This window comes from Plectrocnemia conspersa, unplaced genomic scaffold, assembly GCF_051122295.1.
Source record: "Plectrocnemia conspersa isolate PC_06_02 unplaced genomic scaffold, ASM5112229v1 ptg000006l, whole genome shotgun sequence".
In the NCBI taxonomy this organism is placed as follows: domain Eukaryota; kingdom Metazoa; phylum Arthropoda; class Insecta; order Trichoptera; family Polycentropodidae; genus Plectrocnemia; species Plectrocnemia conspersa.
The window spans coordinates 3,144,404-3,161,797 of record NW_028277170.1 but is presented as its reverse complement, the minus strand read 5'-3'; the positions used below and the strand labels follow the sequence as shown (position 1 = coordinate 3,161,797).

Sequence of the window (17,394 nt, the reverse complement as noted above, 5' to 3'; positions counted from 1 at the left end):
CCTCGATCAGCGCTTCTCAAATATGTATTTATTGTAAATATGTTACAACGAAGGGAACACAATCAATAAGTATTTTATAAAGTATGTAAATCAGTGATACCATTTATGTGCTAAAGTCCAGGCTAAATTCCCGTAACTTAACCGTATTAAATTTATAAAAAAAAGTAAAACTGATTTTAAATAATGGATCTGAACTAAACTACGATGTATATTTATTTATTTTATTTATTTATTAAAATTATAACCATCGTGACCTGACAGGCAAACCTAATGCGTCACGATAGTCAAAAGTACTAATACATCATAATACATACAAATATAAACAAGACAAAACAACAGACACAAATCACCTCAACAGGTGTGCATTGTCCCATACGAACTGAACCAAAACTCCATAAGTGCAAGAGAAAATGTCAATATTACTATGGACAGAATTGAGCAGATAAATAGCCTTGGCCAGAGAAGAGTTGGCAAGTGCTCCAGTTCTACACTTAACAGGCAAGAATAGTGGACGCGACCGAGAACTATAACCACCTTCAGGAGCCCACATTTGAAGCTGCTCGAGCACTGAAGGATTGTCTACGATGCCCTTGAGCAATTTCCAGAAGTGTTTAATTACATAAACACTTCTGCGAGTCGACAAAGAAACGTATCCCAGGGCTCCCAAAATAAAAGCACTGGGAAACAAGAACGGATAATACCCGTATTCCTTCAAGTATAAATATCGAAGAAATTTACGTTGTACTTTTTCCAGCTTCAATTCATTACATTGATTCATTACGCCTGGGATCCAAATGATGGAGCTAGTTTCTAGTATGCTGCGGACTAGAGTATCATAAAGAGTGCGCAATACTAAAGTATTCCTGAAGTAAGTAATTTCTCAAGACAAAACCGAGCATTTTTAAGGATTTGCTATGAGTCTTTGCAATGTGCTGGCTAAATTTCCAACGTTCTTCGAAAGTCACTCCTAAATCCTTAGTTAAAGAAAACCTTTCCAGAAAATATCCGCCTAGATGGTATGAATATTTTGCCGGCGTTAATGACCTTGAAAATGAAATTGTGTGACATTTCTTTACACTGAAAGGCAATTGGTTATAGCAAGCCCATTTCCATATAGAGTTGAGATCCTCCTGTAGGTCGAGGGAATCAGAAATCGAATGCATTTTCTTGTAAATTTTCAAATCATCTGCATATAATAAAAAATCTGAATGCTCTATTGCTGTTTCTATGTCATTAATGAACAATAAAAACAACAATGGACCCAAATTGGATCCTTGAGGTACTCCAGTAGGGGTCTTATATCGTTCTGAAAAGGAGTTATTATACTTGACGAATTGATATCTATTGGTCAAGTAATTTGAGAATAGATTTATGAGATCTTCAGAAAACCCGAAATTAGATAACTTTTTTACAAGTAAAGCATGGTTAACTTTATCAAATGCTTTTTCAAAATCTGTGTATACGACGTCCACTTGTACACCAGAGTCCAATGATTTTGAAACATAGTTAGACAAAACCATTAGATTAGTGACAGTGGATCGAGATTTACGGAAACCATGTTGTTGGTCGAGAAGCATACACCTGCAATGATTAAAAATGTATTTATGCAAAACAATTTCAAATAATTTTGCAGGTGATGAGATCAAAGCTATTGGCCTGTAATTGTAAATCTGAGATTTGTGACCCTTTTTATGAATCGGAGTGACTTTTGAACATTTCCACAATTCTGGAAAACAAGAGGATCTGAAAATTAAATTAAATATAAATTTTAGAGGCTGTAAAATACCAGACTTGCATCCTTTCAGAATGTAGTCTGGAATAAAATCTGGTCCCGAGGTAAAAATGGACTTTAGTCTGCTAAATCCATATTCCATATCAACCAGAAATAAAAATAAAAGGCGCGGAACATTGCCTTCAAAAGTATACACTTTCTGTGGTACTTTCACAATAAACATTATTATTCAAAATATGTTGAATAACAGATCTACTGCGTTACTTATGGACGATCTATATATCATAGCTTTTTGTCTAATTGCGCGTTCAACTTTATTTCTCGACCCCAACAAGCTCCGGTCCGTAATTATACATTATATGTGTAATTAATAAAATTTATTTCGTATTATGTCGGCGACGAGGTTCGGCGGTTCGAACGCAGCTCTAAAAATTAACATATTCGTACGATTAACATAAAATTCTATTACGAACTTAACATATATTTATACTTGATGTAGCAGATTTTGACCCGACGCACCCTTCTTAAGATACAAAATTGCTCCCGGACTTTCCAAAAAGATTGAGCACCTTTTATGTATCGCGTTTATGATATCAGTTTAAAATCAAATGTTAATGACACACATGTTTAAATTAATGTATAATATAAACATATGTTTATATTTGTTTTATAATCATACATACCTACCTATTTTAATTTAATAAGATTTGATAGCAATTAGATATATTTATAGCAATAGCTTTTAAGATATCAATTATAATTTACTTAATTTAGAAATAAATTAAAACTGAAATAAATTCATACAAAGTGTATCAAAAAATAAGCCGTTAGTGCTATAGAAAAAATATTAATGGTTTTCTATTAATATAAAAAAGCTTATGAAGTTTCAAGTGATTTATGACTTAAAGCTGGCAAAATTTATTTACTCATTAGTATTTTTTTTCGATAGATATACGTATATTGTACGTACATACATATCATATTTTAAAATAATAAAATGATTAAATTTTATATTATATTTTTGTATTAAATACCATGGTTAATAAACATATTAGATACCTATTGCATTATTAAATATCACCAGGAGACCCCAAAAGGCATCAATCAAAATTAAATTAGATCTCACTCAATTTTTAAATATTTATCTGTTTTAATTACATCTTACCAGTATGGCTTTTTCAGTTTATTTTGCAAATATACTATGCGTTTTTTGTAATATTGAAATGCAGACAAAATGTGTGAGATGCGATGACTGTATTTTTTCTTATGCTTATTTTCCTTGAGAGATGAGTTGGTTTAGTTTGTATTTTTATCTTGCCCTTTCCTTTGTTAGGTTTGGGTTTGAACAGCAAAGGGACGTTTTGCAACTGTCAAATTGAGTTATATTTTCATTTAATATATCATTTAAATTATATTTTCGCTAGTATAAATATATATCTTTAATACTTGGACTTTACTAGTGAAAATATAACTTTACCAAAAAATAAATAATGTATGTAATAATGGATGTAAATAAATAATGATAAGTATGTAAATATATATATATATATATATCACTACATATATAAAAGTTTAAATTATATAATTGTACTAGCACCTACCAGATAATTTATATTCTCATTGCTAAAACTATATATCTACTGGTGAAAATGTATTCCAATATGATTTTACTGAAATGAATTTAAAAAATATTTTCGGGATTATTTATCTATTTTTCTGCATTATATCCAGTTGTCAAACTACTGATTTATTTGAATAATAATGTTTATTGTAAAAGAACTACCTAGAAAATGGGTTCTTTTGAAGGCAATGTTCCGCTACTAAAAGAGCTGAAGGAACTTATACCTGAAATACATCAGTACATACATCTCAAACAACTGTAGTTTCGGTACGCGACAATTGGGCCACGGACAAATTGGTCAAATGGGCGATGCTTATTTGGGCGACAGAAATTTAAAAACTTGCACGCTTAGCTTTATTGTAAATATTAGTAAAATATAAATTAAAACGAAAAAGTATATTAAATGAAAAACAATTTTATTTTAAAATTATTAACTCATTATAATTATATATATGCAATACCACGTAAATATTGTATGAAATTTTCTTTATTGTACCTCAAAACCTTTATACCAATTATTTGGTCAGCTTCTTTGTAACGTCTTATTTGCGCTGATGTTCAAAACCTACTATGGTTCTCTCATAATCAACATTATGGCTTTTTTGGATTTATCTGAGACCATTGATAAAAATCTTTAAATTTAGATGACTTGAACTGCTACAGTTTTCGATAACATGCCTCGGCAAAATTATTGGTCTTATCGCTTCTGTTTAATGCTCTAAGATAAACAGACCAAACGTTGGATAAAAAAATCGGTGGAGCCTTACTTCTATTATTTTTTAGGCAACCTATATAGGCGTTCGTAAACCATTTAAAAATGTCTTCTAAATCATTGAATAAATAATTCTCTAGTTCAGAAAAAGCATGTATTGTATCTCGTTCTGAAAGGAAAGCAAGTGAAGTAATCATTTTTGGATTTAAAGCGAATCATAATAGTACCTGGGCAAAAGATTACATGAATCTAAATGCTTTCGAAAATTTTGTACCAGATTAAAAAAGCAACCATTTATGTTAGATTGTGGAAATACTGTACGCAAAGTTTGATGTATTGCAATTTCATAGACAACATTTCATTTATTATATAAAATAATTTTATGAACATTTCAAGAGTCTTAAATAAAGCAGGGAAAAAACCCCATCCTTTCTAGCCAAAATGACAAAAATTAATAAAATAAAGGAGGTGAAAGTAAAAATCTGCCATTTCAATAATTCTTTCATACTTTGGCTCCACATTGCATGACTTTGACGATCGAAAATTAAGATTCTCATTGGGTCGACTTGTTCTGCTCCAGAATCAACTAAAAGAAAACGTTAAAATTGTGATGGACTGAATTCATAATTTAAATATTCTACAGGAATAATTAATGTTTCCCTAGAATCAGGTATCAAAAGTACACTGTGCGCTAAATCTGGTTTATTGGAACTACCATTATATAGTTTAAAATCGATAACTGTAAAATATGTATTTTTATAAATTTCGAAAGTTTATTCTCACAGTGATTTCCATGGCTCAAAACATAAAAAGAATATCGCATAAAGGACAAAATCAATGATAAACATTTATCAGTAGTGATGTTAAAATTACCGGCTTAAGCCAAAATGTTTTATGATATCGGGTAACTCTCACAAGTTCTTGAATAAAAAAATCAAACAATCAAACAAATATTTTATGATTTAGTAAAAATATATATATGTTTTGGTCCGACCGTATCAGTCTTTTGTAAAAAATATTAGTAATTTTTATTTTCGTTTGTTATTGTGTGCGTAAACTGTGTGGCTCAAAACAATTTCGCTCAGAATATTTTTTTTTTTTATTTTAAAAGAAAATATATGTTTATTTAACATACATATATCTGAGCTAAGTTGGAAATTTCAACGGACAATTAAAAGTATATTATATAATTGAAGAAACCAGACATTGATGTCATTAATTAATTATTTGCAAAATTCAAAATCTTTCACTAGTCAAAAAAATAATGAAGTCTTTAGCTATTCTTCAAAAGCAAAAAGTTATAAAATGGGGAAAGAAATTATTCGCAGATTGTTTAATGGCTCGACGACTCTATTAAATCATTAGAATCCATTAAATAAATTAAAAAATTATCATTGGCGCAACGATAAGAATAATAACTTTTTTAAGCCTTACAGAGAATAGTGTAAAAAAACCAACAACGTACGGATTAATGGAAAAATAATTAAAATATTTTAATCCACGGGTAAGAGAACGAATAACTTACAGTGTATATTTGAAGCCTTGATATCAATTAACTCAGATATGCCCAAGAAATTTTGTTCTCTTAAAATTTCATTTATAAATAAAAAACAGTGGCACGATTTTAGTGACCTACCCATGGGACAGTGGGTATATCTAGGTTAAACCAATATCAACTCAAAATTATTTAAAATAAATCACTAGAGAAGATCGAACTTTTGTGCCACACTGCACTTTAATGACGAATACCAGCGTTGACGAATCAGCGACTTTCCTTAAAAGAGAAAGCGAGACAACGAAGTACATGCTACATTGCTTTTCCCTCTCATATACATGGACACGCACACAATAACAAGCCGGCATTCTTATCCCGAGCGTACTCTACATATGTATATATTTTAATATGTAGTAAATCATGTTAATTAATTATTTAATAATAGGGTCATGTTACTAAATAAAACGATAAAAATAAGATTTTTATTGCAAATTTATTTGTATTGCATTATTATTGTATCGCCCAAAAGATCGTCGCCCTTTTCGAATCGCCCATTTGTCCGTCGCCCAATTGACCGTGTCCGCTGTAGTTTAGTTCAGATTCATTATTTGAGATCGGTTTTTACTTTTTTATACATCATCTTGCTATGATCCAGAGTCAAGCACCTCAATTTGTCTCATCTCATCAGGCCTGTTCATTCATATCCTTCACTTAAAGAAACTAATTCAAAAATCATATTCATTGAAGGCGGCAACGATACATAAATATAGCTACTGATGTACACAATCATCGATAGTTTTAAGGCTATACGCTTCGATGCGGCCCTGTAATAGCTCTCCGTGCGATTTTAACGGTCACCGTGGGAACGACTATCACTTCCTAGCTCTCGGGCGGTGTTCGCGTGGTCGCAAAATGGCGCTAGGTGGGTTCCTTTCTGCGGTCACTATGTATATATACATTCACTGTGCACAAAAAAGGAGCTTTCTCGGTCGGTGCAAATGGGCCGGTTATCGACGGTGGCGGGTTCCGGTATGAGCTCGTGGCACGCAGCCGACCTGTAACGCAAATTGCTTTGTCCATATCACACCTGACATCTGTGCCAGGGCTGCCATAATTAAAAATCTGACCGCATTATATCCAAGCTTAAAAATCTAACCTAACATTTTAAAGGAATCGTACGGATGGTCCAGCGATATGCTTTTTTTAATTAAAAGGGCATAAGAATTAATTATATGTACAGAATTTAAATGTATATATTGGGTTGATGCAAAAGTTATGACCCTTTTTTATGATCCTAGGTAAAAAAAAATTTTCTTCAGAAATGATGAATAGTATCTTATTTTAAATGACTCCATTGTATAAAGGATACTTTCCCTCTACTTTCTATTCAGTTTTGGCCTGGCCAGAGTACAGTGAAGAGCCCTTGTATTTTTTCAAAATGTCGGTCGATAAAGTGCATTTACGTCATTTTTTACTTTATGTATTCCGTAAAGACAATACCGCGAGTGTGGCAACCAAAAACATTTGCGAAGTGTTTGGAGCATATGTCATCAAAGTTCGACAGGTACGAAGATGGTTTACAAAATTCCGATCTGGGGATTTTTCACTAATTGATAAACCACGTACCGGGCGGCCATTGAAATCTGATGACGACAAGTTAAAAGTCATAATTGACACCAATTCACGTCTAACCACCAGGGAGATCGCGTCTATGACGGAAGTCAACAAAAAAACCGTATTAAGACATTAGAACCGTATGGGGATGGTTTCGCGGTACGACATTTGGATACCTCATCAATTGTCGGCTGCCAATTTATTGGACCGTGTTTTAACGTGTGTTGCTTTGAGTGCGAGACAAAAACATGAACCTTTTTTGCATCGTTTGGTAACGGGAGATGAGAAATGGGTCGTGTACAACAACGTGACAAGAAAAAGACATTGTGCTATACCTGGACAAGCCCCATTAACAACTTGGAAGGCCGAAATCCATAAAAAAAAAATTATGCTTTGCTTTTGGTGGGATTGTAAGGGTATTGTGTATTTTAAACTCTTGGAACGCAATCAGACAATTACAGCAGAACGATATTGTCAGCAATTATCCAAATTGAACATCGCCCTTCAAAAGGATAGACCAGAATTGGTAAACAGAAAAGGAGAAGTATTTCACCACGACAACGTGCGACCACATGTGGCTATGATGACCCAACACAAGCTAACTGAGTTGAATTGGGATGTTATCAAGCATCCACCGTATTCTCCTGATCTTGCTCCTTCCGATTTTCATTTATTCCGATCACTGAAAAAATTTTTAAATGATAAAAAATTTGATACAATAGAGCAGGTAAAAACATCCCTTACTACATTTTTCGCATCATAATCCACGGAATTTTACACAAATGGTATTTATAAGTTCATAGAAAGATGGAAGAAGGTTATAAGAACTGATGGAAATTATATAATTGATTAAATAAATATTACAAATCTAAAAAAAAAATGTTTAATTGTATATGTAAAAAACGGTCATAACTTTTGCATCAACCCAATATATATATACATTTAATTGTATATATAATTTAATAAATTATATTATTTAATAAAAGCTACAATATAAAAGTGTAAAACGCTTCAAGGAAAAAATCCCAAATCCTTATTGGATTGAAATAGTGCAATTAAATTTGCAAAGCCACAAAGAAATGTGTATTTTTTGCATCAAATTTAAGTATGTATTCACACTGAAATAAAAATTGCATTATTTTTTTATTAAATATATAAAATTTATTATGTTTTAAAAAAACTAAGAACATATGAAATGCTGTTTCGTCGTCGTAAACTGTAGATTATAACGACTTAGGCCGGTTTCACACGTGCAGGACGGATTTGCCCGGCGCCGCACTGTGGGGTATTTGCCCGATCTGAGCGGCCAAAATTATTTCTAAACTTTAGTTGATTCCATAAGTGCTTTTAGTCAAATATATACTATTATAAGTGTTAAACATTATATTATAGAAAAAAAAATCTTTTTTTTTTAATTTTAAAAAAAAAATTATTTTATTGGAATATTTCATGCAATTTTATTTTAATAAGTTTTTTTTAAATTGTAGGCCCGAGGAAGAGGAATTCAGTGTTGAACGGTCGTGCGAATTTCGCTGCGTCAAGTGTTAAAAATAAAAAATAAATTGTATTATTATTATTTATTTATTTTATTAATTTATTTAGCTTAATAGCTAATTTTTACATCTAACAAATTTAGTAAACATATATAAAAATATATAAAAAATACATAACAGAAAGAAAAAATAAAAATATACAATAATAAAGTCTTAATATTATAATTTATTTCTATATGTACGAAGGTGTTTTTTTATTCCATTTATGAAACCCGTTATATTTTTGCTGTTTCGGATTTCTCTTGGAAGACTATTATATAAATCAAAACCTCCGTACATAATTCCCCTAGCCGTACTCGTTTTCTTATACTTAATTATCTTTAAATTTTCTCTATTTCTATTATTATATTTATGTACATCTTTATTTCTTATTAAATACTTATTAAAATATTTTGGTAACATATTATTTTCTAACTTGTATATAAATACTAAAACATTCATACTCAATATTTCTTGAACATTCAACCATTCTAATCTATCAATCATACTTTTACAATTAGTTAATCTATTTTTATTTAAGATTATTCTCATTGCCCTATTTTGTAATTTTTGCAACATTTGTTTATCTAATTTATTTAACATATTTAATAGTGTTGCACAATAATTAAAATGGGGCAATATTATACTATTGTAAATTATTTTTTTTGTATTTATACTTAATATATTTCTTAATCTAGATAATAAACCTATTTTTCTACTAATTTTTTTTAATATGTAATTACAATGTTCTTTAAAATTTAATTTTGTATCAACAATTACTCCTAAATATTTTATATTATCCACTATTTCTATACTAGAGTTATTTATTACTATTTTGGTACTATTATCTAACACATTTTTATAATTAATAAACATACATTTAGTTTTATTCTCATTTAATTTAAGTACATTATTCTTTAACCATATTTCTAATATACTTAATTCATTATTTAAATTATTTACAATTTCTTTAATGTTATCACCTATGCAATACATTAATGTGTCATCCGCAAATAGATGAATTTTACATTTTTTCACGTTATTAACTATATCATTAATATACAAAACAAATAACAATGGTCCAAATTTAGACCCTTGTGTTACTCCATAAGACACTAATTTCTCTTCAGAATATACATTATTAACAAAGTATATGTAACAAAGTTTGATATTCGCTGTTATTTTAACAAGAAAGTGTATTTGACTAATATTTTATCATACTCGGTATCGTTTTCATTTTTAAATATGTGTATATTTGGTGATTCTAAACAAATTTTTATTTTATTTTATTAGTACGCGAACCACAACTTGAGATTTACTGATTTTACCATGGTGATCATATTATTAAAAAATAGCATTCATTATAAAAATGTATTTAAAATTTGACGTTAACACGTCACCTAATTAAAAAGTTATAATAGTTTAAAACGTTTAGTTCCTAACTTTCGCGACTGAGCCCCGTCCCATTTTTAAGGATAATGGTATGCAATGTGTTAAAAACCGCAAAAATCCGCAGCCAATTTTACATGTATTATAAAGAGAGAGCCCTAAGCTTTATATCATATATAAAATGTACATTAAAAAGTGGGGGGAAATATAATTATTAAACTCAAAATTAGAAAAAAAAATTTGGAAAAAGTGCTAAAAAATGGTACTTATTCAAAACAATATTGTGTGTTTATTATGATAGTAACTGCAACAAAGAGCTATGAAACGTAGATACACTTACCTGCTTTATCACAATCAATGGTTTAGATTTCTAACTGTACTCAAATAAAATAATAATAATTGTTCAATGTACGAGTATGCAATCGACGCCGAGAAAACGATGCGTGCACTCGAAGGGATGACTGACTGGCGCTAGCGTAATGCAACGAGTGGGGAAATTGTTGATTATTATGCGCAAAATTATCATCTTTACAAAGCAACTTTTTTTTTACCTGCTCTTCAATTTTCATAATCGACTTTTGGCCGCCCAGATCGAGCAAATACCCCACCGTGCGCCGTGTAGTGGGTGTGGTGTTGTATGGCAGCGTCGGGCCGGTGCCGGGTGAATCCATCCGGCACGTGTGAAACCGGCCTTAAACTCTTGAAGACTGCTTGTCTGGATCAAATATGTTTTTTTTTAAATAATTAGTTATTATGAATTTATTTCTTTATATTTTACTATAAATAAGAATTTAATCAAAAATATTTTATTTAATTTCCGTATATTATTATATATATATTAGTGCATTACACGCTTAATTTTCTAATTCTGAACTTGCTGACATTTATTTTATTTTTTGGCTCTGGCAACCCGTTCTTTGATGTGACGGTAATCCCCTGTCGTAGCAAAGTTTCGTCACAAAGGGGTATTTTTATCGCTTTTGTATAACGCCTCAAACATGCACTTACTAGATGTTTTCGATCGCCATTTGCATACTTATTACACAACATTAAAACACATACCCAACACCTGCAAAATGTTAATGAAATATAAGTAACATAAAGTTTAACAGCACAGGGTAGAAGTTTTATATCATAATAATTTATAATTATAAAAATATTAACATTTAAAATATTTCCTATGAAAATTAATACAAACCCTTATTGTTTGATTAAAAATTCGACGCAGCACAACACAGCAACTTTTGCCAAATAACGTCCCTGATTCTAAGCCAGAAATTCTCAAGAAATATATAGTAAATATCTATCCGGAAGATATTTCTTAAAATATGTCTTTTTAGTAATGACATGGCTGTTAACACAGATAAAATATTACTTTATATCCATTTAAAACAAATAGTATATTCATATACAAATAATTACCTAAAATGTTTTTACTTAATATTATTTAATTATAAAATATTATTTTTTTAATTAAAGCTATAGATCATTTTAAATACATAATTTGATCGAATTTATTATATAATATATACAATAGCAATGTAATAGTAATCAGACAATCAAAGGATTTCAGTATTTCTTAAAACATTATATGTGAACAACAATCGGGATTCAGAGAAAAACATTCCACTGAGACTGCATTACAAATAGTTATAAATGATTGGTTGTTAGCCAAGGATATAAACAACAGTTTTCTCTTTTTACCATTATAGTTTCTGGACTCAAAATAATATTTTCCTAAAGCTCAAATAAGCATCTTTGAACTTACATCCAAGATGTGTGATTATTCTATTGAACCGTATAATTTAAATTGAAACAATCAAAGCTGCGTGTGATTTTTAACATATGAAATAAATTTCCATAAAATCACTTCTTGACCGTTCTGTACAATTTTGTATCTGAGCCGATTATTCGTCCCTCGTTAATGAATCTGGTTTACAAATACAAATTTATTACGTAACATCTCATTATCGTGATACAAACGGCAATATAAATATAAGCATAATGGAAGCGCGGTAGCATGCAGCCGCTCTCAATACTAACAATCGAGAACATAAATAAAAAGCAACAGTAGAAAATTACACAAATTATACCCAAACCTAGCCATAATAATTTAAATACATATAATATACCTATCGGCGTTCGATGCTTTGGAACAATTTTCGAACATTCTCCTTCCCGGAACGAAATTAATTCCATCTCGTGTGCGCCCTCTCGTATGAAATTAGCCAAAGATTGGGAATCTGTTATGTATTATGTAATATTATATATAAAAAAAATTGTATGTAAATTTATATAATAAGAGGTGATTAACCCTTTCACTACCGCTTATTTATTTATATGAAATAAGGACCATCGTGACCTGACAAGTTACCCCAATGCATATATATAATAATAAAATTAAATTATACAAACATTAAGTATATCAATGTGCAATGTCAGTGTATTGTGGAACTGGATGGCGAGTCAGCTAGTTCTTACATCCTGGCTCTAACGGGCATCAGAAAAAGACGCGATCGTGACTCTCGAATATGTTAGTAAACCTAAAACTATAAATTTACGATAATAGTGGAATTCTTAAAAGCACCCTTCACTAGTTAAATTTATTACAGAAGTTTTTCGCTAATTTATTTTAGCCCAGACATTGAGCCGGATGGTGATCGTGATTCTCAAAGACGTTATGTAACAAGTTTTTATTAAGATGGAGTATTTGATTATTCAGAGTTTTTAAATTATATATCATGATCCAAAAATGCTGCGAAATAAAGTCTTATAGAGGGCACTAATAACTGATTGATTTTCACAGTAAAATGCGTTTTCATGTAGAGAAAACCTCTACTTAATCTCAAAAGTTTCTATAGTCAAAACGTTCAGTGTCCTAAAGAGTCACGATTACGTCCCTTAGTCTTACCGATGCGGCAAGGTTAGATCAAGTTTATGTTTGAACTGACGTATGGTAGTATCTGTATATAAATAAAGATCAACATGATATTTGGAACAATAATAAAAAAAAAAGTTTTAATCTGATATTGATTCTTTATTCAAAATGTATTTTATTTTACACAATTTATTTATGATCTAATCTATCAATTAATTTCTAATAATAACTTACATATAGTATACGGCTGTGAAAGGGTTAAAAATAAGAGAGAAGTAAAAAATACAATATCCCATTGGCTACTGGGTGGCAGTGATATCAACGGTCGTATCTTAGCCGGTGGTGGGTCAAACTGCCTTAATCAGCTCAATCTACACATTCTTGTGTTCTGTTACGACTTTCTCGATCTTTGCTTCTTAATTTGTGTTTTTGTTACCATATAATGTAACCCGACTGATGCGATAAATTGTATTTAACACTCCATAAGAATTTCTTATATAATAATTTTTCTTTGTATCTCACTTCTTAATGGTTCAAAGCAGTCAAATATATTTAATTGATTTTTTTATATTTTATCTACATTTTTTTATGGGACGTATTTTTGATACTATAATCATACACTCGTGATTAAGTCGTTAGCAACTTCACGATACTTTTTCACAATATATTTTGCTGCTGCTCGTTTTATGCCCAAGCCGTATATATTTAATGATAATTAAGCGATTATTAATAACAACATCCTTCTTTCAAATTTTTATCTGTGGTTGATGCGCTTTGCCGCTAATCTTGGACGTTTTAACTTCACATACAAAAATCAACCCCTTTGTGTAAGATTGGCGTCCGTCCGATAATTACAAAGCATAATTAAAACAATGCTTATTTTATGGAAGCAATTAGTGTTTTGTTAGATAAGTTTTAAAGCTTATGAAAAATTGTTTTAAGATATTTTATAGAATATGACTTGTAATGAGTGAGAACATTGCCATTTTTCTTTTCATGCTTTTAGTTTTTCAAGGCGTTTATTTTATTATTATTTTTTATTACAAATTTGTCCATCATAACTCTTCATATTTTCTCAATAATTATAAAAATTAAACATTTAAAAACTAAAATTGATATCGCCGAAAACATCCGCCGTGTTTAGCAAGCTGGATGATACGCAAGAATAAGGGACGCGATCGCGACTCACTAGGGCACTCTAAAACTCACAGCCGACAGCCAAGCAATCTTGGATTGTCAACACCGCCTCTCTGCAACATTAAAAAGTGCTTCATTTAATAGACTCGACGCTGAGAATGCAATGAATTTTATTCCAAATTTTCAAACATTGAATACTTTGCTTCACTTAGCTTCCACACTTTCAGACTAATAACGGTGCTGTTTTTATTGCAAATTCAACAAATTGGACTACTCTTTGTTTGCCCAAAATATCAGTCAGAATTTATTTGCATGAACCGTATGAGATATCCAAATAGTGATACGAAGATTTATTTATGTATTTAGGTAATTCCGCATGAGTAAAAAATAACAATTTAATACATTAAAATTATAAATCAAATTAAAATTAAATGCTAATTTTTCAAAATCCAAAATTCGTTGTCAATGCTTGACTATCAAACACAAACTACGCGTTTAATGTGTTGTGACAAGAACATATTCTTACTTTGCGATCTTCATTATATAAAATAGCCATCGTATCGGAGTATTCGATATCCCTCTTAAGAGTCGTTTCGATTACATTTACATACTTCGCTAACGATCGCTTGGACTCCTCGTGTCATTACATAATAAACATTATCTTTTATTCACTATCACTCAGTCTCCATCCGTGGGTTCTAATGTACTGTAATTTCACTTATCGCACGCTTAATGCTACCTTTCGCTACCGTATTAATTATACACCGATTTTTTCGACCCGGAGACCTCCCGTTTTGTACCTAGTTACAGAACAAATTCCAAACAAGCATAATGACAGTGCTCTGACGAATCTAGCCTATCATTCCAAATCGTTAACGATACACTGAGACCTAATGCTTATTTTGCTTTTGAGATTAACAGCACGTGTTAGTGATTATGTTTTATCGAAAAAATAAATTTAAAGTGAGTAATTAAATAAATACAAAATATACAAAAAATCTGTTTAGGTATTTGAAAAATAACTGAAATATATTATATGTTTATGGCTCTTTATCTAATATTTGCAGTGATTGTTTTGTCGAAACTACCAATCATCGTCGATGTAATTGCATGTTATTAGAACCTAAAGACATTGCACCATTAGCCGTTGTTGTTTCGGGAATAGCAGATGTTTTTTTTTTAATAAAACCTCACCGGTTCACAAATGATAGCTCGGAGCTATCCGAGTAAATGTCATATCGCCGTCATCGCCTTAGCATGTCATTATTACTGACATAATGAAGACAAACAGGTGAACGTATAACTAAATAGGAACTGTCGGTTATGAAGTTTAAAAATCTCTATTATAATATATGTATAATATATAAATATGGCACTATAGCGCTATTAGTTCCCATGTATGTCACTGTGTTTAAAATTATCTTAAAATATATGTTTAAAATGGTTGTGTATTATTTTAGTTATGTATATATATATGTTTGTGTATTAAATAATACAATTATTGTTTTTGACCATCGTGTCGCATTGGGATAACGTGCTTAGGTTACGATGGTCTTAATTTAATCTAAATAAATAAATATATAGTAACATGAAACTGTAACAAATATACTATTTGTGTGTAATTTGCAGTCTTTAAAACTATATAATATACTGTCAAAATTTTAATAACGATTTTCTTAATATTTTTCAGACCGCACTTCATTGGGCTGCTAAACGTGGACATGAGGATTTGGTGAAGTTACTTGCCGGTTCAGCACCGAGTCTTGTGCACATGAAAAGTGTTAGTATTATAATACTTTTTACAATATGATACATTATATATGTTTTTAATTAATGTAATTCTTTCTTAACTTTCATGTGCACAACGAAATGTTGCCGATATAATAAACACTAAATGCACAGATGGGTGTAAGTATTTATTTAATACTAAGTTTATATTATTTGTCAAGTACTTTCACAATATTGTCATTATTTTATTTTTAGGGCTACACACCTCTACACATTGCCATGCAATATAAACATGAAAATTTGGGAAATCTATTGAAAGATGTTTACGGTAAAGTATTGAATCTACATATACCTATATAAATATATATACAACAGATAAAATAATATTAACCAAGTTTCAGCTTGCTGATGTACTTACTGTAAAAGGGTGCTTTTTAGCAGGGCATTATTTTGAGAGATATGTGCATTTAAATGTATACTTTGTTCCATAAAACAAACTGTTTTCGCTTTTATTTAAGATAAATCTTAAATAAAGATCCGTTGCAGTGTTCACTGTTCTGACCAATGCTCGCTCGCACCTAATATGCTCAACAGTAATGCACAAACAATTAATTTTATGGAACAAATATTTTATATATTCCTAATTTAAATTAACCTTATTGTAAAAGTGTGTTTGATTGGAATATTTAGATGTTAGATTAATATTGAGAATGAATAAGCTAATGAGAGAATAGCGTTGTCTGTTGTGAGCTCAAGCCCCGGCAGCAGTACTCAAACTTTTATATATAAAAAATTCGCTATTATTAAAAAATCGGCCCCAGCTGCAGTGACATCTATTGGTTATAAATTATATTACACAAAATAATTTATAATTATTAATATAGATGTCACTGATTCACAGACTTTCAATTTGGTGGTTAATACTTACTTGCAGGTATTAGTTACTCAGTTGGTACAGATTTTCCCCGTTGTAACGCATTGGGCTTTATGCCCGTCAGGTTACAACGGAAGATTTAATAAAAAAAATACGTTACAAAAAAATATATCTAAGGTTACTTGTCATGCCTGTATTATATTTAAAAAAAATCTGTTTTTTCCAACATTTATAGTTTTACCTTTGTTACCGATAATTATATATGATAAAATCGACTATAAATTTAATAGTAATAAAAAGTATTATATAAGTATTACAAAGTTTATATATGAATATTAAAAACATTTCGTTGAAACATACAAAATCATCCAATTCCAAAAAATTTTGAGAATTAAATTCATCGGGTATTTTTTTACATATAAATAAAGTCATCTGATCTTTATAGCTAACATTTTTGTAGCAAAACACAAAACGGATTTTAGATAGATTTTTAAATATTAATAAATATATCTTTTTTAATAGTAGTGTATATTATATAATGAATTTAATATGTTTCTGTTAATTAATTTTATCATATGTATAACTTCAGGAGCCGACGCAAACTGTCGAGACTACTCGGGCCGTAAACCTAGGGACTATTTGAAAAACGAAGGAGTCGTCGTACCGCAAGACGTTTATCGAA

The 17,394-nt window shown here is 30.3% G+C and overlaps 1 protein-coding gene across 1 annotated transcript in view; it reads left to right on the top strand.

Annotated features, from left to right (window-relative positions):
• Positions 1-17,394, top strand: part of sowah (ankyrin repeat domain family member sosondowah) — a 260,833-nt gene extending 243,439 nt beyond the window's left edge. Inside the window, exons 5-7 of the mRNA XM_088187790.1 lie at positions 15,801-15,894; positions 16,094-16,166; positions 17,302-17,394. Coding sequence (XP_088043916.1) covers positions 15,801-15,894; positions 16,094-16,128 — 129 coding nt within the window. The 3' untranslated portion in view covers positions 16,129-16,166; positions 17,302-17,394. The remainder of the gene's footprint in view (positions 1-15,800; positions 15,895-16,093; positions 16,167-17,301) is intronic.